The sequence below is a fragment of the Pezoporus flaviventris genome, unplaced genomic scaffold, assembly GCF_033815535.1.
Source record: "Pezoporus flaviventris isolate CSIRO_AGI_PZ_B2104156 unplaced genomic scaffold, CSIRO_AGI_Pfla_v1 ptg000097l, whole genome shotgun sequence".
Lineage (NCBI taxonomy): Eukaryota > Metazoa > Chordata > Aves > Psittaciformes > Psittacidae > Pezoporus > Pezoporus flaviventris.
In genome coordinates, this window is record NW_026892645.1 from 4,920,373 (window position 1) to 4,948,155 (window position 27,783).

The 27,783-nt window shown below is 43.0% G+C and overlaps 1 protein-coding gene across 6 annotated transcripts in view; it reads left to right on the forward strand.

The window, feature by feature from the left end:
• Positions 1 to 27,783, forward strand: part of RAPGEF1 (Rap guanine nucleotide exchange factor 1) — an 83,729-nt gene that overhangs the window by 17,162 nt on the left and 38,784 nt on the right. For all 6 annotated transcript variants that reach the window (XM_061476807.1, XM_061476809.1, XM_061476808.1 and 3 more), the window contains exons 2-6: positions 15,678 to 15,817; positions 19,853 to 20,031; positions 23,198 to 23,354; positions 27,213 to 27,301; positions 27,607 to 27,759. In XM_061476807.1, coding sequence (XP_061332791.1) covers positions 15,678 to 15,817; positions 19,853 to 20,031; positions 23,198 to 23,354; positions 27,213 to 27,301; positions 27,607 to 27,759 — 718 coding nt within the window. The remainder of the gene's footprint in view (positions 1 to 15,677; positions 15,818 to 19,852; positions 20,032 to 23,197; positions 23,355 to 27,212; positions 27,302 to 27,606; positions 27,760 to 27,783) is intronic.

The following is a 27,783-nucleotide window of genomic DNA, read 5'->3' on the forward strand; positions in this document are numbered from 1 at the left end:
GTGTCTCTCTCCTTTACGCATGCCCCTTTTGCTGATAACTTTCTGGCCTCCAGGCTACTGACAGCTGTTGCCCACTTGCTGCTAATTAAGAAAGCAGCATGAGGGATGGGAATGTGGATTGGAGAGACTGAACCCCCCTCTCTGCAGCAAAGCGTTTCAACCTGATTAAAAAGAATCTGATTGACGACCGAGCAGCCTCTTTTTTCCTTCTCTCACTGTTGAGCCTCTCTGTAGACAGCCTGTTTGCTATCAAAACTCTGTGGCTCCGAATTTTGTAGATCCTGGTACAATAAGCAGTGTCAGAACAGATTTGCCATTGAAAAGATGGGCACGTGTGAAATTGAAGCCCGTATTTAACATGCAAAGTGTTGTGTACATCTGTGCTCCTCTTCAGAAATTCAAATGCAGGTCGTATTTTTCATATAAAATGACACTTATTTTGCTGAAAATTTAGAACGTGCTCTAAGAATCAATATCATTGTGAATTAACAGCACTAAAGTGAATGGACTGATGATTTCAAAGATCTTCCTTCTTTGTTTAACGATTTTCCTTGTTTGTTTGCTTTCCTTGTTTGCTTTCCTTGTGTTGGTTCTCCTTGTTTTGCATCAGGTCCCAGTGGATGAGCTTTTGTGTGATACGGTTACGCTGTGATTTTTATAATCCAGCAAGAGAATGGGCTTGAACTCTGGAATCCCCTTTCTGGCCTGTGCTACTGTGGAGGGAGAACGATAGACTGAGGTGAAGATCATACAAGATTATTGGGTTAATACACAACCAGAAGATGTGACTTCAAGTAAGAGTGATGGTAATTTGGTCAAAGCAGCCTCTTTCTATAGCACTAATGCTCTCTGGAGCTGTTTACCCCCAGGAATATTATGACTTTATTTCAGATTAGACCTCCAAAATCCAATCTGAATTCCTATCTGCAGTAAGTGGGCTCTGTATAGCCCCCAGCACACTTTGAAAGCAGTGTTGTTTGCTCTCATATCTGGAATATCATTTCTCTTCTTCCTGTTGTGATATTTCTCTTACCTTTTACCTTGGAGATGATTGTTTCTTGATGCAATAATTCAGCACAATCAGAGCTTCTCTTTAAAAGCACTGAATATATAGGAGTAAAATGTTTCTTTAAAATACAAAAATCCCTACCAGCCTTGGCTCCTCAAGTGTGTGAAAATCCTTTAACAAGCATATCTACCACAGTATAATTGAACAGAAGAACATGTCTAGGGAGAGGAGGATACTTTTGACTGTATTTACTGGTGTTCACCTTGTATACCCATCATTTGCTGCATGATCACTCTGTGAAAGAAGCCTTGGAGCGTTTGACTTCAGCATTTCAAATAAAGAAGTGTTTAATATTTGTTTGAAGTTGGACAAGAGCTGCTCTACCAGTCGGTATTATATATTCACCTAAACACTTTCAATACTAAAATGCTAGGATATGCAAAATGTAGTGTGATTATAACTAACTGAACTAGGCAGACTCTTTGGGATATGGGTGGTTCAGGGTGTGAAAGAGCTATAATGTCTTTGGGCAGCTTTTTGTTTTCGCATGAAGAGAGCAGATGCTGACATGGTGCAAATAGAAGAGAAATCCTATCACTAGACCGGCCCTGAGTCCCCAAGCTGTAGTCCGTAAATAAAGTGATTTATGGGTATTATAGATGAAAATGATGTTTCTTTTTTTCCTCCAAGCAAAATATTACTTCCAAATAGATCATCTCATTATTGGACTCTGGTTTGGCTAGTGATGGTGTAAAATAAGCCCGGTAGACTGAATGTTAGAAAATTAATGGCCTGATTCCTTTGCTAGTAGGAATTTATGGAGACTCCAAATCCCCTTCTGCTTTGCTGAGGGAGGCAATTAAGACTATGAGGCAGTGGTTTCTTTGGTTTGAAATGTTGAAAGCAACTGTAAGCATCCATACTGTTAAATCTGGAGAGCTTGTTAGGGATCGTGAGATGGGTTATGCCGGGTCATTTGCTGTGAATATTGGTCATTTATTTCCCAGTAACCTGATTATTGCTTGAACAGCTTTGCCAAACTGTTTACTCTCTGCTGGCTGTTGACTGGCAGTGTGCTTTAAGCTGATTATAGGAATATTATGTGGCTTCAGGATCACAGTTAGTCCATTTGTCCTTTAATGCCACTCACGGTGACATTGAGCTGCTGTCATCCAGGTAGGTCCTCTGCCAATATTGACGTGGTTTTGCATCTGTTCTGCATTAGATTTTCATGTGACTGATGGCAAGTGTCACTTGTTCTGGATCCCTACCTCTTACCCGTTTGTGCCATGAATTTCTGGCTTTGTAAAATGAAGGCCCATCACACAGTCATTTCAGAGCCACAGAGATGGCAGTTTTGATATTAAAGGGGCAAAATTAACATTCTGCAAATTCCCATGTAAAAACTAGATGCCTGTTCGGTGCTAGGTTAGGCTTTGTTTAGACTTATTGACTGAATGTAAGCCTAGAGCTTTGCCGTTAGGCCTACGGTTGACTTGCCTTCCACTGGGTTGTGAATGACAAAGTAGTTCAGTGGAGCTGGCACTTTGTTGGGTTGTTTTGCAAAAGCAGACCCAATTCTTAACATGAGAGCACAAATCAGGAATTTCTGCTTTACAATGAAGAATGTTGGAGGAACAGGTTTATTTCCTCCGTTTTCCTGATTCCCTATAGTTCCATTGGAGTGTCCTTTACATAAATACGACAAAATAAAATCAATCCTACTAACTGGGAAAAAAGAAACAGACACAAACCATTTTGAGAACAGGCCACTGGATTGTAGGAAGAATTCCTATGAGAAAAAGATGGAAGATTTGTCATCTCCTTCTTCGAGGAGTTTGTCATTTTCTATCTTTCAGAAGCAGCTTCCCATCTGTATGAGCTTTATCCTTGAATATTGTCCTTTATTTCCAGTTTGTCTTTTGATTTGCCAAATCCACTTTGCAGTTGGCCAGTCTTATTCTGAAGCAAAACTGTGTAGGGAGTTCTTTGGGAATAATGAATGTGAGTTTCTAGCCCTCACATTGATTTGAATTCACTTTTATGCATGGAACAGCCCTCATTGTAAATTCTGAGCTGTAGGATTCTTGTGGCTTTGCATGTTTGTATATTTTATCATAATAAATACCAGTTTATTGTAGTTTCAGGCGCTCTCCCTTATATAGATTCATACAGCTGCCAGAAAACCAGCTCAGCTCTTCACCTGCTCTGTTCTTAGCCAACAAATATCACATTAACTTGACTGTACTTGAGGTATTTTCTCTATATTTTTAATTCTCTTTTATAAGTGATTTGAATCCCTGTTGAAAATGTCTTCTGTGAGAGGCCTCTGTCAAAGTTTCCATATGAATGGGTTCAGTTTCATAATTTAACATTGTGACTGCTATATATAGTGCTGGGTTTTTATCAAATAACAGCACTCAGACCGTTCTGGGTGTTTTGTACCTATGGCTTGTGTGCAATATCAGGATAGACATGGAAATGTTACCGTTTAAAGTCATACAGACTGTAGGAGCCTTCTGCAGAGGAACTGGAGACTCTCAACACATTTAATGAAGCATTTTTCCAAAATCAAATGCCTTTTCCATGATTTGTTTGAGACATCTTTAGTTTTGCACTCTTAGCAATAGATACACAGCTGGTTTTCAGGTTAATGAAGAATGGGGGCGCATTTAGAGTGCCTTCCTGACTGCAGAGTTGCCAAAAATGACGCAGGGGAGAGATCTTCCATCTGTCATTCTTCTGCAGGAATCAGCACTTTAGAAGTAGGTGTAGCGGAGAGTTTATTTGCTGAGCTCAGAGTAGAGTCCATGAGCACACAGAGGATCAAAAAGGCAGAATGTATTTGTTTGTTTGGGGAGGGAGGCCAAGTGAGTTTGCTGAGTAAATCTGTAAACAGGGTAGAAAGGAAAGGGAAGCTCCCCTAAACCACTGCTCAAACAAGTGAAGTCCAAGCTCAATTTGGAAGTCTCGTGAAGCCGTGCAGGGAGCTGTGCTCCTTGTGGGGAGCAGATGTTTGCTCAGGTCCTGCAGTCAATGGCTGCAGTGTTCAACTCCTCTCAACCCCCTCCCACAACACACATGCGTATTTCTTGCCAAGCAGCACCCCAACTCCTCTTCTTCCTCCTTCTATTTCCTCCTTCCTTCTCCCCCCCATGAGTTTTCAGATAAGAGTAGATAAAATAGAAAAGTCTGCTTTCCTATTTTTGACATTGCTGTCTGCCCCCCTCTTATTGCCAAGTGCTGGACACACAGTCTTGTGTGATATTAGCAATTACAAAGCTATGGTTTTTAACTACGCTGACACAAAGCTTAGTACTAGCTTAGACTGCAAAATAATAAACACAGGTCATACGTACAAAGTCGGTTTCATGTTTGCAACGTTATAGGTGGTTCTTGATTAGTTGAAAGATGGTTTACAGTGTTTCTTGTTGCTTTACTATGGTGTCATTTTTCGGCTCATTGGCTGCACCCAGCTGATGCTGCAGAATCTGACAGGGATGAAGATTATGGAGGGTGGTTGTGCGTTACCAGTTGTTAATATGAAGCACAGAAGGTCTGGGAGGTGTTTACCCTCCTAATAATGGTACCAGAGGTATTTTGTATAAACATCTTTCTGAACCCGGCTGCTGTGACATACTAAATGTGCAGCAGGAATCAGTAGGTTATTGAATGTTTTTCCACAGAGCATACAGTTAATCACACTGAAGTTTTGACAGAGCACCAGGCTTAGCCTGAGCGAGGAGGCAGCACTCCCTGGACGTGATAGAGCATACCCTGACCCGACCCTCAGCCCTCTCGGGGCTGCCAGACCAGCACCATGCAGCTTGAGGCCTTGTGGAGCTGAAGTTTCTCGTTACAGACTAGCTGCTATTTTCCACGTGGACCCCCAGAGCTCCCAAAGTATGGCTCGGTGCACCACGAGCTGGAATGAGTATTGATTCACCTTTCAGAGCTGGATGGCAGGATCGCCACGCAATCGCGTATTGTGTTGCAGAGACTTAAATAGCTTTGTTGGTTGTGGTTTTGCTGCTTTGTCAAAACCAAATTAACTATAAATGCTGTACAAAATTATTTCTTATTTGTAGAAACTTGAGGTCTCTCTGCCACAGAATTACAGAATCATAGAATGGTTTGGGTTGGAAGGGGCTGTAAAACTCATCCAGTTTGTGGACACCTTCTGCTAGAGCAGGTTGCTCCAAGCCCTGTCCAGCCTGGCCTTGAACACTGCCAGGGATGGTGCAGCCACAGCTTCTCTGGGCACTGGGTTTTAAAACACGCTTTTTTTCATAGATTCATGTGGCACCCAGTGCCTCCCTGGTAGATATGGCTCTTGGCCAGAATCTCACTTCCGAAACCTGATGACATGCTCTGCATGGGATGGGGTATGATAATGGACAGTAAGTAAAAACCACGCTCAAGTAGCTGTTAATGCACCAAGATTTATTCAGCGATGAAAGGATTGTTTCAGTAGGACTATAAAGAGATGCTGAGATAAGGTTAAACTTTGTTTCTGGTAAAATACAGTCTCAGCTTAGTTCCCTTTAGCTGTCACCCTGCTGTTGTATGTCAGTGTTGAGGGTGTTTCTTATTGAAATGCAGGCCAGCTTCCTGTATCAACAAAGTGGAAGCTCATTAAAAATAGGAACTGATTCTTAGTAGGGCCCCCATTTGTTAATTTCCATTAAAGATAGCTACCTGTTTAAATACAGACAGCCTGGGTGATACAAGAGATGACATTGCGTGACGGCAAAGAATTCAGCTCCAAAGAAAGAAGGCTTCGCTATCCCCTTGTTATGTGAGTTTCCAAACTTACCACCACATTAGGCTACGTCATATTCCAAAATAGCCAAGGAATAGCTGCTTTTTCTTCAGCATTAAATTAACAAGTAAAAGTCTAGGGACTGTTTCCATGCTAGGCTCAGTTGTGTTACTGATGCTGTTGCATTCCTTCAGAATCCCCTTGTGTTCCTGCTGATGCTTGTACAGATCTGCTGGGTTTTTCTTCTTTTTTTCTCTATAATTTTAAAAGATTTGATTGTTTTAAAGTCAGGATTTGCTGAGAAGACTGGGGAGAGCTGCAGGTGTTTGTAGCAGTTGCCTTCTCCTTGAACCAGTTGTGTGTAGGAGCAACATAACCAGGAGATTTTCATTCTGGCATGAGAAGATGGGATAAAACAGAGAGTCGTCACAAATAATTGTTTACTGCTAAAGTAACCTTTAATGTTTAGTGCAGTAGAATGTAAAGGCAGACGTCCCACTTAGACTCTGTAAGCTACCTCATGTTTCCTGCCATGATGGTCTAGGGATGTGCTAATCCTACAGCTAACAAAGAGGGAGCTCCCTCCTGGGCTGCTCAGTTCAATTAACATCTCGGTTTCCCCTTGCTGGAGGCACCAATGTTTCAAATTGTGCTTATAGGAGACTAAAATTTCCTCCTGCCTGTAGGCAGGCAATAAAACTGGTGGTTTGGTTGCAGATCCTATCAGGTATAGAACAGGGTATGGAACTGAGGATATGGCCTACAGCTCATTAACCCTTTGTGCAAGCAGCACGACAAGCATGTAACAGCAGCTTCTGACCTGATTACATCAGAAATTTCACACCTGCGGTGCTGCTGTATCTCTTTGCGCACATGCTTGTCTGTGTATGTGGAGATAGAGAGCTGGCCCTTTGGGGCAACAGCACAGTGGTACTTCAAAGTTCAGAGATTTGCATAGCCCTCCTGTGATGCCTTGTTTTATTGAGTAAGCAGTATCAGGGAAGTTTACACTGCTGTTGCAGTGCCTTTAGGAGATAGAGCTGGCCTGGTTCCTCAAATTCATTTTCCTTTCTCTTGCAGAGGTGTGAGCCCCCAGCACGGTGCACTGGAGTTGTGCAGACATGTTTAATCTTACTGAGCCAAGTATCTGCTTTTCAGCATCTGAACCCTGAGGATACAGTGCTAGTCAGAACAGTGAGAAATGAGGCTTCTTTACAGAACAGTTAGCTCATCTCTTAACATGCATGGAAAAGAGCTTACATCACACTCTCACCTGGACTGTTGCCCTTAATCTATGCCACTTGCTAAAGAAGGAAATAAAATTGAGCATGTTTGAGCAAATGCTTTCCATGTTTTGATCTTATTTCTTGTGCTCAGCTCATATGAGTGTGGGTGGTGGCTTTTGGGCAGGGTATAAGGTTCCTCCTGAGCTCACTGGAAAAGAGATGTTAGCTTTGCAAGTCAGACTGAATGTGCAAAGAGGCTGTAATCTGAGGTCTAAAATAAAGATGACTATAATTAGTAATGTCCAAAGCAACTGGAAATTGTGTCAGGCAGATCCGAGCCAGCTTCTCTTCTTTTTTTCCATCGCCTAATGAATGAGAGCTGAGGTTACTCTCTAAGGATGAAAGAGGGCTGAGTTTTTCCCATTCAGAGCTGGTGTAGTGGGGCAGATGCAAAGGCAAGGCTCTCATTTACAACCTTGTTTTTCAGCTGTTGAACCTGTGGGCAGGTTGCAAGCAATTAGGCTTTTCCCTAAAGCATCTGAAATAATGTGTTTCTGCTTGCAGTCCTGTAGAGTGCCAGTGACGACATTCTGTCACCTTGGAGATGGATAAACAACTTCAGCAACATTAGGTTATAATCTTTCAGGTCTGACTTTCAAAGCTGACAGCCATATGACTGAAACCCAAGCCTATAAAGGGTTTTCAACGTGGAAAGAGTCCAAATGTGCTCGAGTAAAATGAGAGGAGGGGAGAAGGAGTTTAAGTGGAGCTCAGTGACAAGGCTTTTTGCTTGGCCATGGCAGTAGTGTGAATGAAACAAATTGGCTTTGGCTCGTATGCTCCCTACAGCCCAGGGTGACTCAGGTAGTGTGCATGCATACTTGTGCCTGCAGGGCTTTATTTTTAGATGTCTGAATCACTGTCATGACTATATCTGCATAAAGCCACTAGACGAGTGGGGATGCCCAAGGACCCCATATTAAGTCATGTTTGGTGAACAGAGAAATTCAGTAGATTGTCTCCCAGCCATTTCAATTTCTGTGTCAAAGCAGTTTGCCGCAGTAAAGCAGAGGTTATGCCTTGTAGTTGGATTATTTTTCTCCCTTTAAAATTAAATGTTAACAGCCTTGGTGGGTTTTATGTGTAAAAAAAGAGCATGGACTACAGCAGTCCTGGTTGATGTTGGAGGCTACTTGACTCTCTCGTTGGTTTACTGGTGCTGGCACAGAGGGAGCTACGAGTCATGTTACCAGTGTTGTAATCCCATCAGTTCTTTCGGGCTTGCAGGGCTGTACAAAATCAGTACTTAAATGGGAAATTACCAGAGACTCACCAGATGCTGCACAGAGGTTTGCTAGTGATTTGGTAAATGGCAACCTTTCTGCTTGTGAGTTGATACAGGACCAGTCTGCAGCAGTGGTTTTCTTTCAGATACAGCAGAACTGAAGTCCTGTCTGCTCCTTATCAATACATTACAGCATCTGTTTCAGAAAGGAGTGTCAGAGCCAGCTTCGGTGCGCTGGAGGAAACTGAGCTTGGGCAGCAAAGTCCTGCTCCCTTAAATCCCCCTTTGTTCAATTAATTGTACCTTTTTCCTTCCCCCCAGTAAATCGGTTGGGTGGCATTACTGCAGTTTTCAGCAGCTGAAGGATTCCTGGTTTATGGGTCTGCATGCAAGGAGATTTCTCTCTTCTTGAAGCCCTTAAGGTTAAAAGAGGACTTGGAGGGAACCTGGCCAGCTGCTTTGAACTTGCTGCTTGGTCTGGTGCATCTTCCTTTCCTCACAACCTGAAGATTTGCTTCTAAATACAAAACTGGAAGGAAGAGGAGCTGTGGTACTAGTGCACTGTAAAATGAATGGGACTGACTGACCCCCATCCTTTTCACTGCAGTCGGGAGACGTGGCTGAATTGATAAGTTACCCTCTGTGCCTCCCCTTTCCCTTGCGAACACTGTGAGCTCTTTCCACTCGAGGTTGCTGCAGCTGGAGATGCCTCATTCATGGCTGCAAGGAAGAAAAAGATCAAAACAGAAATGTGCTCTCTGACAAACCAAAATGTTTTGCTTCCTCTGGAGGCCCCAGAGGGTGGCGTAAAAAATAATGAAGCCTGTGAGTCAGTGAGCATTGCCTGGCCAGCTGAGAGGGAACTGAGCCTCCCTTTTCCATAGGAGTTTGTGTGCTGTCACTGCGCATCATTAATGCTCGCTGGGTTATGCTCATTCACTGTAATGTTGCCAAAACACAAAAAGGGCAGTGGGGCTTTCAGCTCCCCAAAGCAGGCTGCTTCGAAGGTGACGTGGTGGTAAAGTTTCTTTAGTGCTCAAGAGCGATTGTTTGATTCCCGAGCAGCCCTTCCTCCACCGTTTTCCTCTCAAACCTGGCTGCTGTCCTGGCAGTCTGATTCCCTGGAGAGGGACTTGGAGCAGCTTACAAACAGCTCCACCTAAGGTACAAAGGTTAGGGTGGGCAAACTTCCTCATTGACACTGGAGCCTCCCTTTTTTTTTCCTTTCTGGATCCCCAACCAGGTCTTTTTTTTTGTTTCTGAATAAATTCTCTTTGCTTCAGTCTCTGGAGGTAATGGCAAAGTTGAGAAAAGTAAACTAATGGAAATGGAAGTGGTAGGCCTGAGGCTTCTGTAGCGTGTCCAACATGCAGCAGTGCTACGCTTATACATTTAAGAGGGGTATTTTAACTCTGTTCCGTCACATTCTGTCTTTTCTATATTCAGGATCCCAGTTCATCCCTTTGAGAACACCCAGCACCGCACAAGCGCTGCATATCAGCATTTTTAGACGTCTGAACATCCCCAGGACTTCTGGAGAAAGAGGGCGTGAAATGTAGCAGGAGGCTGTTGAGCAGAGTTACGCATTGCAGGTGTGAAAGGGCTGAGAACTTATCTGGGGTTCTCATCATCTGTTTGTTCAACTCTCCTTGAAAGCCTAGTTCTTCCTCTCCATCCTTATAGCTACCCACTGGCAGGCTTGACTGTTTTGTTGCAAGGAAAGAGATGCCCTCCACCACAGAATTATTAACCTTTACTTTTACCAGTGGTAGCTTTCTGTTTCTGTGGCAGCTTTCAGTTTCCTGGTAGTTTTCTCCCACAGCTCACTGGTGAGCTTCACATTGTGCCTTAATGTGTCAGCTCTGCCAGTGCTTGTGTAGAGGTTCTCAGCTGCTGAGGGAGGCTGTTTGAGTTTCAGATTAGAGCAACATTTCTGCAAAGCTCAAAGGCCTCGATTTTCTGGTAATCACTATTATTTTAATGTTTGCATTACAGGAGAGCCCAAAAGCTTTAGCCAGGGCAGAGGCTCCACAGATGTGTGTGCATACTTACAGGTATGCAGTAGATACAGCCCTTGCCTTCAGGGTGAAAGGAAGACAGTTGGGAATTCTAGCAGTAGTCATATAAAACCTTTAAAGATCTGTTCTCTGTGGCATGTGGGAAGCTCTCATATGCCCATCTGCCCATCCTGAATCACCTGTTCTGCTGTGTTTGACAGCAGAATTGGGTCTTGAGGAGCCAGATCCACAGTCCCAGCCCTGTAGCCTCTCGCTGGGTACCGCATCACAGCACCAGGCAGACACCCTCAGCAGAAAGATCATTTTGAGCTATAGCTCATTATTTTTTTTCCCTTTTGCTTCTGAACTCTTAAAGTCGCTGTCAGCAAAGGTTTAGCTGAAGCCCTGCAACTTGCCTTTTGTCTTCCACAAATGATGGAGCTGAGCCCAAGGGAACAAATGCCATTTTAATGGGCATCGTTGTGTAACTCATTACATAAGTCACCTCTGCCTTCAAAGGGCTCGTGGCAGAAATGGCAGGAGCGGTTGATTAAAAATGTGCACAATAGCTTCATTATGACATGGGGAGAGATGTCTGCTCTTATTTTTAATCTGATAGCTTTTAAATATGTGCATCCAGCAGAGACCCAAATGGCCTTTGAAAAGAGAACCATTTGTGGGATAAGATTTTTAGACTCCACTTCGTTCTTTCTAACAAGCCACAAGAGCCAGTTCAAGCTGGAAAATGAACTATAACCCTTTTTAAGGCTTTGTCGCCTCTAAAGCTGCAGGCATTCGGTGTGTGAGCACGACCAGAGGGAGAGAAGATGGAAGGTTTAGGTTTTCACGTGAAGGAAAGAAAAGGTATTGTAATCTAAAGTTTTGGGTTTGGTTTTTTCCAAGCCTGTTTTCAGTCCGTTTGATATGCGCACTAAGCAAGTTGAACAGTGGAATTGCCCGTCCCTGCTGCTGGAGTCTGCCTGCCATTGAGCTGTGCTGTAGTGACAGAAACATCACCAGGAGGTCCAGAAGCAGACAGGGGTTATTTCCCATCTCCAAAGCCTCCCATATACTGGTTACCCCAAAACTGGAAAGTCTGCCATGACCGAGCTCTGTAAAACCCTGAACTTTCACTTTGACTTCAAAGTAAATAGTTTGCTGTTGGGTTAGGTTGGTGGAATTCACCAGCATGTGTTTTTTGACCTAATTTCTGGAGTTCATTTGAACCAAGTGGAAAGCGACCGTTTGACTATGGCTTCGGTGGACATTGGGCTTTGACTTGCTGGCTTTCTCCCTGAGCAGCCTAGTTTCTTCACCATCAAGCACGTAAGCTGATTTATCTGCCTTCCCTTGTGCCTCTTAATCTGCTGTTGTTTAAAATCTGCAGTTCTTTCCTCACCAGATTTAGCTTTCTGTCAGCGAACTGGCAGGCAGCACTGCTTTGCTAGGGCTGGTGGAGCTGCCAGGGGACGAGGTGGCTGTGGCCTCCCTAGCCCAGTAGGGCTCAAGGGGTACCAAAGCTCCCCTGTGGCCACCCTTGGCAGCGGGGCTGCTTGGAGCAGGCACATAACGTGAGCTTTCTCCTGTTGTGTGTGTGGTCGGACCCCAGACACGTGCCGTTCGGGGGGAGAGGAGCCCGAGAGCTGAGCGGGGCCGTGACTCAACAGCTGGAGCGCGTTCAAGCACAACGGAGCGGGAGTCTCATTAACAGGGGATGGAATTAACAGTGAGACGAGTGACGTATTAAACCTTCCAGTCAGAAATCAAGAAACTCGGATCCAGAGTAAAGTAGTTTTGAAGGGATTGGGGTTTTTTCACAGCAGAGAAATCTGGGCAGGTGAAATACAAGGGGACGGAAAGTGGTTCCTTTGAGACAGAAATGCTTCAACGCAACACTACCTCAAGTTTTTCCCCTTTCAGTTGATATAACTCCATCAAGCTTATGACCTTGTCTTTTCCCATTCATCCTGTTAGTACTTGGACACTGCACAGAAGTGTAGGGTAGCCTCCTCCTGCACACCAAAAAGCAGAAAGAGAAGTTGAGAAAGCCAGTGCTGAGATTCCAGTTAAACACTGCTGGTTATTCATCAATAGGAGTCGAGGGTAATATGATAGAACAGTTTCCAGTGGGCTGGCTACCAAGCTCAGGGAACAACCTCAATGCTGCATTAAGGGGTTTGGTTACTGCAGACAGGCAGGAAGGTGGTTTGAACACTGCCATGACTCTGTTTTCTGCTTCTCTCTGTACATTATCAGATTAATTGATCTGTAAAGGCATGCTGTCCTGGTTGAATATTTTAACTGCGCAGATATGGGACATGTTAGATATTTAAATTAGGATATAGTGTAAAGAAAGTGACTTTCTCAAAGCAGACCAGTGCTATGTACCCATTCTAGGACGTCACTCAGCTTTGCTTTTTGCAGGAGGGTTTCAGTCCTCGTCTGTAAAAGCTTAGGTAACTGCTGCCTTTGAACCAGGACACCTTCCTGACTTCTCCTTTGCACTACTTCATCCCGATTTATTAAAATGCAAATTCTGTTTATCATGCTTGAATGATATATCTGCTTGAAAAGCTTAAAGCCCATCATGCTGAATAATGTCTGTTGGCATTCACTGAATATAATCACAGTAGCTTCACGGCTTGATTCGTGAATATGGGGATAGGGATGGGGGCCTGCAGTTGGATGGAGATGCTATACTGGAGTCACTGACTCACCCTCTGCTCTATTCAGGCAAGTTGCTTCACCTTTGTGCCTGCTTCCCATCTGCAGAGTAAGGTTAAGACCTAACTGTTTAAGGATGAGAAGAAGATGTTTGTAATGTGCTTGGAAGAAGAAAAGTGCTATTTTTAAGTGCTACACATAATTGAGTGTTGGAGAATATTGGTTTGTGACTCATTTGTTTAACTGCAAATGCATCAGAAACTTGTGAGCAGATGAGATCTGGAAAATGCCTTGTTGTAGATGGAGAGACATGGCAGAAAAAAGCTGCATTAGTTTGTGGTCTTCAAAGCAGGACTTAACAGGGCTGTTCAAACAGTAACGTTTATTATTATTGCAAATGCCAGCTGCTTTACTTCATTAGTACTATTTTAAGAAGTTCCTGTTCTGCTCCAGACACTCGCTCCTGTCCTCACTCTGTTGGTCTGTGTCGCCTTGGAGCGTGGCATGCAAATGATGCAGTGTTTGATGTGATGGAAGGGTAAAGAGAGCAAAGGGCAGTGGTTAGGGTGGTGGTGGTGATGGGGATCTGCTGTTAGCAGAAGAGAAACTTTCTCTGCTGACAGAACATCTCATTTTGGAGGTTCCTCACCCTACGCACACATTAATTCATCTGTTCATCTGCTTGCCCGTAAAGGTGGGTAGAGATGTCTGGTGGAAGGAGAAAAGGAAATGGCAGTCTTATGAAATCTTTCCCTTCCAAATGTCTTATTCCCTAGAAGGCAAAATTATCACCATAGGCAATGGAGGGTTCTGTAGGTATTGAACATTCTCTTACTCAGACCAGCAGTTTGGATCTCACTGCAGCCTGTGGAGGAGCCAGATACAGTTTGTTGCTGCTACTATTATTTCCCTACAGATAAATTGTTGCAATTGTTTGCCAGTCCTTGACAAATAAATTCAGAGCCATGACTTTTCTTGGCAAGCATACATGCATACACATGCATGTATAGAAATACTCCTATGGTGTATGAAATAACTATGAACTGTTGGAGGGGTTAGTACAAGAGCATAACCACAGCAGCCAGGAACTGTTTTCAGTGGTGACCTTCAGCGCCCTGTGGAGCCGGAGGGGTTTTAAAGGTTTGGAGATCCCCTTGTAGATGTAAAGCAATGACGTAAATCGTTGCTAAGTTAAGGTGCCAGCTGCTGTAAGCGATTCTTCAGAGGCCAACTGATATGTCTGGATTTATCTGCAGTGACCAAGGTCTTTAGTTTCTCCCTCCTCAGAGCATTAAACGGGATTTTATGATACAAAGAAAACTTGGAAATGCATTTACTCCTGTAAATGGAGGTCTGCAGCCACACTAGATGACAATTGGTGCTGGTGCAGCTTCCATTAATAGCATGCCTGCAAGACTGTGCTCTAGAGGACACAATTAACCAGAGGGTTAGCTCTGGTAAAGGTGTTAATAGCAGGGTCTTAACACAGTACAGGAAACTGAGTTTAAAGGGACAGCCCTTTGGGGAGGCAAGCACAGGTTCCTTCCCTTGATTTGGGTTAGGTAATTTCTGAGTACGAGGAGCTGTGTTTGTGCTGCAGTGTGGTATTTAGCTTCTGGGTGCTAGATTTGACTCAGCAGCCTTTTCTGTTTGCAGGCTGCATGCTAACAAGGTGGTGCAGTGCTGCATGCATGGGGCTGTGGTGTTTGGGCTCATTACAGCCAGGGCAGTCAATTCCCAAGTAATCTAAAAGAAAAATGAAACATACAGCAAAACTGCTTGCTTTTCTTTTTAATATAAAGGCAAGTTTGGTAACTTCTGCTGAATTATCTGAGTCACTAGAGAGCAGTTCAGACCTTCATTTATTAAAGTGCTCTTTGCTCGAAATGCATTCTGAATTGCTCTCTACAAGGAAGCGTAGTTTTATTTAGCTTTGTGGCTAAACAGATAAAAATATATTTCAACGGTAAGTCTGCATATGGCATGATTGCTAACCTTTGAGACTTCTGCTTTTAGATACTCAAAACCCCATGAAAATGCAATTGTTAAAAGGGTCGAGCCGTTTGTATTTAAGCCCCTTCAAGGATGCCCTGGTATTGAAGTGATCCCTCTGGTTGTTGGTTTCTCTAGTACATTTGAAGTGAAATCTATTGTAATTGACAAGGGCTGGCATTTTTGTTCGCATTATCCATGGAGCCACATCCAAAGGTGGTGCTGCCAAGTGAGCAGAGATCAGCAGCCTAGGAAAGGCATAACATCGGAAAGGACCTGGTGCAGCCACTGGTCCTGGGTACCAGGCAGAACCCTGCCTGCACACCCATGGTGGCTGCTGACCCCCAGTGAAGACACAGGCAGGAGCTCTGCTCTGCCAGACGTCTATGAACAAGTCACTTCATCCCTTTGACTCATCTGCAAGAGAGCAATGCTGATTACCTCCTTTGTAAAGTACTTTGGGATCTGCTGGGGATAAGTGCTTTTAAGAGAGGTGTTCCTATTCCTGCCTTTGCACTACAGTGTTGCTGCCTCTGAGGGGAAGCAGGAAATGATGGTGATACTGCAGTTGGAAGCCTAATAGAGAGCCACAATTATATTTTTATCCTGTTCCACTCAACAAATTTACAAGGTTGCAATAAATTTACATGGTGCAGTTATATCCCAGATAATGCTGTAGCACAATGTCCCCGGTTTCAACAATTTCACCCTAATCCAGTACTGTGTTTCTTTGTCTTCCCAGATTCTGAGCGTTCCCATCTCTCCTCGTTCACTATGAAGTTGAAGGGCAAGTTTCATTCACCAAAAATAAAGAGAACCCCTTCAAAGAAAGGAAAGCAAGTTGACCTGACAGTGAAAACACCAGAGAAGTCAGTGAACAAAGTAAGCAGTTGAAGGACCTGTTCTATTAGTCTTGCTGTTGTTTTGCTTGCTGGTACTCACTTTATCAAAATCCAGTGTGTGACTTTGTCCTCTGCAGAATTCTGCAGATTTTCCAGGATCATCAGTGTTACTTTATGGTCAGTTATAAACTGTACTGTGTAGTGTAAAGTAAGAGCAACCAAGGCATGTACTTCCCTTTGGAGAGCCTGATGAGACCTCCTGCCATAAGCAATTATCTGTCGCGTTATGGCATGTAGTATATGGCATGACACATCTCTCTCCACAATGCTCCACACCCTATGGCTATGCTTACAGCTTCCAGATAACTGCCTGGTTTTGGAATGGATCCTTTCAGAAACCCCAAAACCCAGGCAAGCAAATCCATGAAGTTGGTCCAAAGATGTGCTCAATCTCTGACATCAGCGGGGAGTCAAACAGATGTGTTCAAGCAGCTGCTGATCCCAGCACACTGTTCCTCAGCCCCAACATACTCCAAGTCCTCTAAGCGCTGAGGTCACCCCTCTTTCCCAGCACAAACCCATGGCAGTGTTATCTCCTCTGCTGTTGTGACCTCATTTTGTAGGCTGGAGACTGTCTCTGTAACAGTACTGTTGCAGTCAGTTTTCAAGCCGATAGTTAAGACCAATGAGGTTATTTATGATAATTCACAGTCTTTCCCAGTTGTTGAAAGTCTCATCCAGTGTGCAGTGCCAGGAGTGCAAACCTTTTCAGATTATCTCTGCTGAGGGTTGTTGTAGTGTTACTGAAAGCAGTCGGCAAGATACAGCTATCTTTCTGTGTGATGTGCTTAACACCCAGAGAAGTCGCTGCAGGGATTCCTGGCCCTATTCTGCACCATCAGGTGGAAGATGATGAGGCTTTTATTTCCCAGGCTGTAGGGTTTTTTTTCCCCCAGGAGGCTATGGATGTGCTTTCTTGAGCCGAGGAGCTTGCATTGCTGGCTGCTATTGAAAAATGAAAGAATAATCGGAGAGTACTCCTTGAAGGCTTTTAATTGCAACGATGTTTCAAGACGTTGAGATAATTTAGAGGCCTTCTTTTAAATTGACCACAAATTAAATAAATTGGAAATGAAGTATCCATTTCAAAATGCTATCCTACAGCAAATATATCTTAGCATGTTAATAACAGGTGAAGGTTTTGCTTTTCTTTCTTTCCTCTTAAAAACAATTCAAGAAGATTTACTGATAAGGCATGCTGAACACGCAAGACCTTTCTTTATGTGCAGATTGGGATTTTTTAATTGGAAAACAAAACACTTGCAGTAGTTTTTATTACCATACATGATTATTTAAGCTGTATGCAGTTTTATACTGTGATATATTGTTGATTTCTGGCTCATTCCTTGTGTGTTTTAATAGCTACTGTCCAACTAATCAATTAGTTGGATGTAGTGAGCTCATTAGCTTTGTGTGGAGGGAGTGGGGAAGAGGATATGCATGGACTGTTGCCAGATTCCCTCACTGGAATATAGACATCAGTTGACAAACAGGAGATTTTCTGTCAGAAGACATACTTGATGAACCAAATATCATCCTTTCCTCCCTTTTAAGTACTTCAAGGGTATAAAAATAGCATCTTAAGTAGATAATCACTGTAGAGCAGAAATAGCAATACCAAAAAATTAATGTGAAATCACTATGGGTAACCTGAAGGTTATGCAGACCTCTCCTCTTCCCCTTTATACCTAGAAATTCGGCACCATACGGGGAGGTTTTTCTGAGCTTCCTTTTGTCCCTTGGACCGTGTCTTTGGTTCTTAACCATAGGGCATATTGTAGGAACAGTAGTGTCCTTCAGCAACATATGCAAAGTTGTAATAGGTTTTTCATTGCCAAAATGCAGGCAAAAAGGGTCTGTTCAGCTTTTGTAATTGGGTGTGTTCTGTACAGCTTGCTGTAACCCCTTTCTGGGTCAGTTGTGTCTCATACATGATGCATTTGTAATGATTATTTAAGGGAAGACTCCTACTTTGGCATTAGGAACACAGATGTTTGGTGGAAAAACTTAATATCATTACTCTTGTGAGATACAGGCATGGGGATATATTAATATCCATCCATCCCACTAGATTATTGCTCCTTTCTCCAGATTTATTGCTGTTGTTCTCAGGCCACAGTGAGTAAAGCACTAAACACAAGCAACTTCAGCCTCGGAGCAACAACTGACATTGATGTATGCGAGCTCTGAGCAGCACCTGTGATCCTGTGTAGGATGTACAGGCTTGCTTTGTGTATGTTTGTGTGCACACATACGCACACACATACGCGGTACCTCTGGACCTCAGAATGAGATTCAGTAAAAGTGCTCCTAGGGAATGTCACCCAAAGAGCTGGCAGGGAAGTTGCAAAAGGAGGGCTGTGTCCCATATAGTGTCCGGTAGCTGGATTTGCATGCCTTGGTGTGCTCAGCGGAAGGATATGTGTTTCCATTTGTCATTCTCAGCCCTGAACTCTCAGAATCAAGCCCATCCCTCCTAAGCGCCAGGAGAGTGTTTAAGCTATTAAGTCACAAGCCTTTCTTCAGGAAACAGTTTTTGAATGAAATACATAAACAGCCATCAGAGCAGGAACTGCAGTCCACATTTTTTCACTTCTTTTTGAGAGCTCTGACCAGAGGGCCATGGTCATACTTGCTTGGGGATATACAGGGGCTCTTCATCCCTGAAATGTGTGATCATTTTATATGATGTGCCAGACCGTCTGAGTTTGAGCTCCTCCGTATCTCTTGGAGTAAATTCTGCAGTGGTGAAATGCCTGAAAAATGAGAAATGTCCTTTTTTGTATCAGTAAGTTGCCAGGATGCTCCTCAGCAAGGGAATTTGGGTGCTGTGGGCTGCAGGTCAGAACTTGAGGTGCCTGGCAAGCAGTATGGTCATAAAGTGGAAGCAGCAGCAGAGTTTGGGCACTTCCCAGATGAGATGGAAAATGACAGGGTGGTTTGCAGGTCCTGGATTGGATGTTAGACTTGGAGCTCTATGGGACTTGGGAATCTAATCCTTTTATGCAACTGGCCCCACATTACTAACCAGTGTTGCCTATAAGTTGTTCTTCCTAAAACCTTTTGGGCTGCTGGCCTGATTTCACAGAAAAGCAGCAGTCTAACAGCTGACAAGAGTATGGGGAGCGCACAATGCCCATAGGTCATTAATTCTTGAAGCTGAATTTACTGAGGAGATAATGGATGAAACCTGACTCTGCTAAGCTCTCTGCTCCTTTTCTAACAGTGTTCAGTAGTTCATTTAAATCTCACTTAGGAGCTGCTTGTGGCATTAAAAGTCCTCCAGGCGTACTCAGGTAAACTTCTTAAAAATATCCCTGTCCAGAATGCCTTTAAGGCATCATGTATCACTTCTGAGTTTCCTCTTCTAAGCGTTGGTGGTGGCAAGGAAGTTGGTGACTGCAACTCAGCTTTATTCCAATGAATTGTTCCCTTCTGCAATATTCATTCACCGATGCCAAAACCTAACCTTCACAGTTTGTCCCTCTGAAAGCATGTGAGTTCCCTTGTGCCAGCAGCATCACAAAATGGTTTGGGTTGGAAGCTGATCAGGATGGAGGTTGTTATTTGTGAATGGAGGTACGAGACTGTAGCCCACTCTCAAACAAGTAGGCATATTGGAGTCAGGAGAATTAATCAGAATTGTAAGGATGAGCAGCACATATGTTGTTGAAACTATGAGGATGGATACAGAAATGGAGACATAAGTAAGTTTTTCTGATTCAGGGCAGGGGGGTGTCCTCTTTTCTTTTTCCCTTTGGCTCATCCGCTGCATTTGCTGGCTGAAAACACCTTTTGGTAGTGAGATGTGCTGGAGGACTTTGATTGCATCAAAGGAGCAGCTCAATTAAAACCAGTAGTTGTTGCTTCCTTTCTTGCATTATCATTGCTATCTGCACTTAGGGGCAGGGACAGGCAGCAAACTTGCCTGCAGAAGGTGTGCAGGGTAGAGGAGGTGAGAAGGCTGTGTAACATCAGGTTTTAACATCTCCCCCCTTTGTTTCCTCCTCTTCAGAATGTATCATGGCTAGAGGAAAAGGAGAAGGAGGTTGTCAGTGCATTGCGCTACTTTAAGACCATTGTGGACAAAATGGCAATTGATAACAAGGTGTTAGAGATGCTGCCAGGCTCAGCAAGTAAAGTGCTGGAAGCCATCCTGCCCTTGGTGCAAACCGATCCACGCATCCAGCAAAGGTAAGCGTCCTTCTTGAGTTTTGGGACCATGACAGAGCAGCAGGCTCCCAGCTTCTCTCTTTCTTGCATGTAAAGAATCACATTGTGCAGGAGACAGGCAATGCTGCAGTGGCTAATGAAGTGATGGCTGTTTTTTACTAATTATGTGGCAGTTTTCAAACATGACTTAAAAGCGGGTACCCTGCTGTGGAGAAGCCGATGCTTTGGGAAGATAAAGCAAATCAGAATGGTTTCAGAGAGGAAGAAGGGATGATTCTTAGCATAAATTTGGAAATGCATCATTTACTAGCAGGAGATTCCCCTCAGGTGCTACACTGCTTCTGCAGTCCATGGTGGTATCCTAAAAGCTAGCAAATCCAGTAGCTTTTACCTGAAAAAGAGTTCATCTTCAGAGTAATACCTTTTTGTGTTCGGTTTATCCACTCTGATGTTAGAGAAGCTTGAGCCTCCACTCTTAACTGCTTTTTTGGATTTTACTGGATCAGACACAGAACAGAAGTCAATAGATGTACTTCAGTAGATTAACCACTCCAAGTTTATTCCTGTCTACTCTCAACAGATTATTTGTTTTATCTTTTAACAGATTATGTGTATTATCTTTTATTATTATCTGTGTATTATCTTAGACAGCGAGTTTGGAGCCAGGGAAGTAATAGAAATTTGCCAAAGCAAAGCTCAACATGGATTATAGGAATTTGTGGAGTTGTCAAGCCATAGAGATGTAGCTACTGCTCATCCCATAGATGCTGGAGATGATTTACACAAAACAAGCAAACGTTGGATAATATAGAAAAAGCAAGATTAGCACAGACAGAGAAAAGCACAAAACTAGGCAAAAAAATGCAGGTGTTTGGTTCCTGAAATCCTGCCTGTTTCTGTACTGTTCCTATTTGTTTTCTGATTAAATATCTTGATTTTTTTTGTTTGTTTGTTTCAAGATGCTGATTTCCATTCTGATGCAAGAAAAGCTTGTAGTATGGTCAAGACAGCAGTAGGGTGCCAAATACTTTGCAGAGATGCTTATCTGTGTTTGGCCCTGATGCGTAGGCCAGGGTTGTATCTGACTGTACGAAATGAAAGAAGCAATAGGTGAGAATCAGAGCTGTGGCTGGGACAGGAGGGGTCCAATTTAGGTTGGATCTGTACAACTACAAAGAGCAATAGCTGCTAGAATGGGAACAATTATCAGGCTTCTTGGTGCAGGCACAGAAGTTTCTTCTGTTGCTATCAGGTTTCACACAGCCATTAAATTCCTAACAAGCACCTGCTCTCACTTAATAAAAGAAACAGGGAACTTTCCCCTTACACCAGGAGAGCATGTAAAATGCCAGCAAATATTTTTAGGATAGAACATATTATCTTTATAGCCGCTTGCTTTGATTTCTGTATCCAGGGCGTGTTTGCTGGGCGATCTTTCCTTTCAAGAATATACTTGAAAATAAATATCAACCAAGTGGTCTGCAGCAGCAGCAGTATTTGAGACAGTTCTGTTCTTCAAATTTCTTATGCCCTGTCTCTTAGTGATGAACTAATGCAACCTTGACAGTTGGATATCTGTATTTACCCATATAAGCAGAATTTTCATAGTCAGTAGGCAGTGGAGTCCTCTACGTAATGGTAAGTCTCTCTTTCTGGAAACAGTATGTATTAAAGCACAGATATATGTTGTACCTTGTTTAGCCTCACAGTAATAAAAGGGATGTGGTGTTCTCAACAGGCTGTGTCCTTTTGTGCCTACCGATGTACTTTATCTCTTTCCAGTAGTGACAAAGGGGTGGTTTTGGTAGCAAATCCCCCTCAGGAAAAGTGAGCCAGACTTGTGTCAGTGTGGAAGAAAGGCCTGCAATCATTGCTGGACTTCTTTTGGCTTTAAGGGAAGCATTTGCATCAAGGAAAAAAGTAATTAAATCTAGCACAAAATGGGCTTTCAATTACTGCCTCCTTAGAAGGAAGCAGGCTGAAGATTAATGGCAAGGAAATCAAAGCCTTAGAAAGAGATGGGGGAGGGCCCTGTTTGGGAAATATCTCCTACCAAGCTAATTTCATTTGAAATTAGAACAAATGGCAAGCAGCATGCTTTTAAAAAAAACAAACAGCTAAACAAAAAGTACCCCCCCTTGTTTGTATCTCCCTGGTTGTAACTTGACAATAGCTCTTTCTCCAGGCCTGCAAACCTCATTCACCTAAATAATCTCCTTGAAGCTTGTGGGCTCGATTCTCTTCTCACAGATAATGAAATCACTGGAATTAAGCCAGTATAAAATGGATCCTGAATTAAAATGGGGAGATTTGGAACACTTGTATCAGTAATGATTGCAAGATTACACCTTCTCTTATCTATTTATGGTTTTGATGCAGTTTGGAGTTGATTTAGCTTTACAAAGAATTGTTGAAGCGTTGCCATCAGCAGTACTGTTACACACCTTGTTTAATAATGAAGTAAGTGCTTTCAGAATGGCCAGGGAAATGCCTGTGAGCGCTGTTGTTACAGTTAACTTTTATTTAGAGTTGTCATCCTTCCAAACTTCTTTTTTTTTCCCCCTTTGGAACAATAGCTCCAATTCTGTTTCTCATTGCAAACAAAACAAAGCAACACCCTTCCTCTTCCAAACCTGAGATTCATTCAGCTCAATTTCTGTAAAGAAGCAGGTTTTAATTACATGTTTTCAGGCATTATAAACAGTTGAGGCAATGGTTTGTAATACAGGTAGCTCTCAATTATCCAAGACACTTTTGGGGAGAGTTAATAAGGAAGAAGGAAAGCAAAGATAATGGTGAAATAATGTAACTTAGACTTAAATATAGCACTTAAATATTTACCTTTGAAGTTAAGGCATGGGATGGAGCTGTAAATTAAAATGGAAAGGATGTTCTTTTTAGCACTGCTGTGTTAATCTGCAGCCCAGATAATTCTTTCTGTTAACTGAGAATGATCTGCTGATTGTACCTGCCTACTGTCATCCTCTTTGGTGCTGGAGAGCTAGAGGGCAACTGCATCAAAGGAGAAACCCAGGCTTTGTCACCTGCTCAACACAAATTCTGGATGTCAGAGAGAAAATGAGAACAATGATGTCTTTAACAGTGTGAAATGCGCTTTAAATCAAGCACTCTCGTAATGTTTGATAATATCTCCATAACTTCATTTTGTTCTTTCTCAACTGTCCAGCTCTGCCATCTCATCCTGCTATAGCCGTGTGTACCAGAGTCTGGCCAATCTAATCCGCTGGTCTGATCAAGTGATGCTGGAAGGCGTGAATTCGGAAGACAAGGAGATGGTGACAACAGTGAAGGGTGTCATAAAAGCAGTTCTGGATGGAGTAAAGGTACATGAGACAAATCCTGTAAATTATATAAGGTATATAATAATGGATTTAGAAGAGATCTGGTTGAAAGAGGTTGAAATCTTTATTCAGCATCATATTAAATTTCAGCAAGTCATTCCCAGTCTCCCATGCAGATTACAGAGTTTGCATATTTTCTGTCTTGGCAAAATACAATGGAAATGCTTCCTGTCAAGGCCCACAGAGACTCAGACTCCAGCTCTGTGTTTTAACATAAATTTTAAGGGATTTGTCAGTGATCCATCATCACTTTCAGCAGTGGGATTAGGGTGTGGGACAGGTGATGAGCTCAGCTCAGTTTTCTGGAGATTAATTTTACATAACTAATGGGAACAGAAACCTTTGTATCCTTTGTGAGGTCTACTTACAGCACTCCCTCCCTACCCTACCCAGGGAAAGCTGTTTGCTTTCCTTCTTCCTCCTGATAAGCTTTTTGGTACCCACTATTTCTATTTCCTAGGCTTGTCTCTGCGCAAATGGCTGCCAAGGCTGTTCATTCAGCTGTCCTAGCACTGCAGTTAAAAGTTGGCTTGACCTGGGCTTAGGGCACCAGTGGAGAGCCTGTTGTATCTCCTGGCAGTCTTATTTTGAAAGCTGTAGAGGAAGTTGAGCCTCTTCCAACAGCAGATCTGAATCTAAATGGAGATGTTCAGATCAAGTACGGAGGGGAAGTTGGGATAGAGTTTTAAGACCTGCAGTAGGTGTTTCACCTGGGTTAGTGTATCAGGAACAGACAGCTTTCACTGTGCTGCACCTCAGCTTAGTTTTTGTAAACTGGAGCTGAATGCAGAAATGATGTGGATCTCCCAAGCTTTGGTTATCATGTTTTTAGGAGTTGTGTTGTGGTGTTTGCATGCTCTGAATATCTCTTTCATGTTACTCGAACACAGATAGTAAAATCTATTCATTGTCAAGCCTTTTAAATAAGCATCTTTGAAACAAAACATTCCCATCACTAAGAGAAGACAGATTTTCCAGGATTATTTTCCACAATATGCCGTTTAAGATCCAGATTTGGAAAGAAAAGCCGATCTTAAATTTGCACAGCAGGATATAGGAAGAGAGTTTAGCCTGAAGCCTCAGCTGCTGTTAGTGCTGGAATTTAGTAGCAATTTGCAGTACGTGAAAATCTGTGCTGTGGTATCTGAGCTGTAAAATCCCAGCAAATAGTGGGGAGGGTTCACTCTGTTACCACTTAATGAAGCTGCACAATCCCATGGAGAGCCGTGTTTCCAACAGATCTGGGATAGAGTTGTGTAGTCTCATCACAGGAGACTTGGAGACCCTCTGTCCATTCACTTCAATATTTAAACCCCAGTACCTGTTGCCTTCCAGCCAAAGTCGTGTGCTTGTGTGGATGGGTGGTAGGTCTTGAATGCCTGCTCTGCCCACGCTGCAAGCAGCTGGAATGAATGCAGGCAGGTCTGTACAGTGCTAAGCCTGAGCTATTAAGCTCCACTGCATGGCATGGCTATATCAGTCTCTTCTTTGTTGTGAGACGAAAAGTTATTTTGGCCTTCCAGTTGGAGCTGGCTTATGTCTGGTCAGCGAGCAGATGTGCGTCCGTCTGGGTAGATGCGAATGTGTCTGCCCATCAACAGGTCAGCATTTGGAAGCGGCATGCACTCTTCTCCTGCACAGCGAGGAACAAGGTTTATTTTAGAAGGGCCAAGCCAGCTTTCAGGTCTGGAAGCAGAACTGAGAAGTTGGACACTTCTCTGCTGTGGGAGAGCCCTTTCTGTGTTTCTGGCAGATCACATCAGATCCACTTCCACATTTCAGTGCTTACTTCCCCCTGTGTTTTCAGAGTTAAGCGTAAAGGAGTCACTTGTGTGCTTCTCTTACTTTTGTTTTGATCTCAGGTTTTGATGCCTTGCTAGCCATATATAAAAAGGAAAAAGAAAAACAACCTTGTTTTGATTACATAACTTCTTAAAAATCCATCTCATTTTGGAATTTCCAGCTTGCTGAAGTAGCAAAAGTTTGTAGAGAGGCTTTAATTATCTGTAATTACTGCTGCAGGAATCTCTTTACTTGCTGATAAGGAATAGCATAATGCGCATCTGGCTCGATTGCGTGCTGATTACCTCTGTGTGTACACTGAAGATCTTGGCTTCATTTTCAAATGCTAGTTCTCATTTTGGGGTTAGTAGAGAAGATTAAAAATCAGGGTCCATGGAATCCAGTGATATCGGTCAAAGTTTAGAGGAAAGAGTGATCCTGTTTTCTGTGATAGAAGAGCCTTAATTATATTACTTTTCTCTATACAATATAATGTACATTATCACAGTGGACCTGATAGATTGTCAAAAGGCCTATTGCTCCTTGTAGCAGAGTACTTCCCCACTGGGGGACATGCCCCTTCTAGGTGGGAGCTGGGCAGGCTGCCTGGCTGTGGTCAGCTTGGTGCTGTGCTTTTCCTCATCAGGGCACTTAGAACATGCTGTTCCTCACAAGGGCTCTTGTCTGTCTGTCTCAGACAGGAACATCTTCATAGCATTAACCCACATGGACATCTGTATACACTATGTTTGTGCTCTTCCATCCTCACTTGTGGGAATTTCCATTTCCAGCTGAGTGTTTTGTTGTGCTTTTGTTTGACACAGTGTACATTATTATTAAGCACAAGGTCACACCAAGAACATAAGTAGAACATTGAAACCAAAATCAGCTGTGATGGACACTTGGACTGTTCTCATAGTCCATTGCACATCCGGTGCAGTACTTTATTCCTCTTGTGTGTATGTTGACCCATGGACACTGAGCTTTAAATAGAGCCTTATATAAAAACATGAGAACTAGAATATTCCCTTTCCTTGGAAAGCTGATGATGACAACGGTCCAGTTGCAGTTATTGCGTTGAGAGAGCAATGACAGTTGTTTCCAAGCTCCACAGACATGGACGTGAAGATGATACTGAAATGATGACATTGTACTTCAGGGTGCTTTAAAATTAAAAATTGATCCCATATAGTTTCCTTTGCATAATATGCTGGGAAGCCAATACTGTCAGGAAACATTGCCAGTTTTCCAGCCTGCCTGTAAGAGGGCATGTGTTTGCATCTGTTAACAGTAGATCTATTTGTTGGCCTCAGACATCTGTAAAATGTTCTCTCCATCTTTCTAGCACGACTGATTGTTGTTCTGACTGCTGGCAGACTTATATTTCAGGATTATCATGCCCTTATCTCTTTATCCAGAGCCTTATCTTCCTATAACAGATACACCCAGAGTAGTTCCTTGAATAATTAAGACTTCCGTTGCTAACATGTTAAAAGATGGCTTCAGGGCAAGCAGGCCTATTAATAAAGGTGTTCTTGATTTAACTTCTTGTTGGGCATCTTACGCAAAACTTGCTTTCTGAGACAAATATATACTTGCTTATAAAATATAAAGCAATTATTTATATTTTTTCACTAGCTGGATGAAGTATTCCACTGTGTAAGACTTTTGTGTACTTACATTTTATGTATGTAAAGGCAATTTGCATTATCTAGGGTGTTATAGGGACTGGAACATATTTGTGACAATAGAGGAAAGAGGAAGCATGGCAAAAAGACGCACATGTGGGTTTGTGCAGAATCCCCTTAGGGCTAGGGTTTATAAACTTAACTCAAATATAGCCAAAGGTGCAGGCTGCTCCTTAGAAACAGTGCTGCATCATTTGTATATCTCTGTTCCACACTTACACCCACCTCAGCTCTGTGTCCATGCCATCGTTAATCCATAATGTGGGTAACCAGGAGCTTACTGTGCCAACATCCCTTTCTGACCTAGGATGTTTCAGTGCAGCATTCAGCAAATAATGATGATTCTCTTTTTCTTCTCTCCATCCATCAGGAGCTGGTCAGACTCACGATTGAAAAGCAGGAGCATCCCTCTCCCACAAGCCCAGTTAAACCCAGTTTACCAGCATGTAAATCTGACAGGTGGGTCACTGGCGGGGTTTCTCCTGTCTGCAGGACTAATGTAGAAGTGATAATTTCTGGTTACTGATAGTTGAATTAAAGCATTTAGTTCTTCACAGAGGGTAGCATAGTGTTCTTTATGTAGCCTCATCCATTACAGTGGGACCATTTAAAGAGAATATGCTATGATAGGATAGGGAAGATACCTATAGGTATGCTGTAAGTGTCTCTCATATTGTGTGTGATTTAACATATGCATTAACCTGCCAGCGTGCTACATTCCTGCTGTGTTCTGTGGTATATAATCTGTGTTGTGCTTGTTGCAGCCCATCAGAACTTCCCCTTACAGACCGAGAAATGGAGATCCTCAACAAAACAACTAATATGACTCAATCCAATGAGCTACTGACTGACTCCATGGACGAAGAAGTTGCACCTCCCAAACCCCCTCTGCCTAGCATTCGTGTGGCAGAAAACAGGTAATACTGGCAACCAGCTGACTG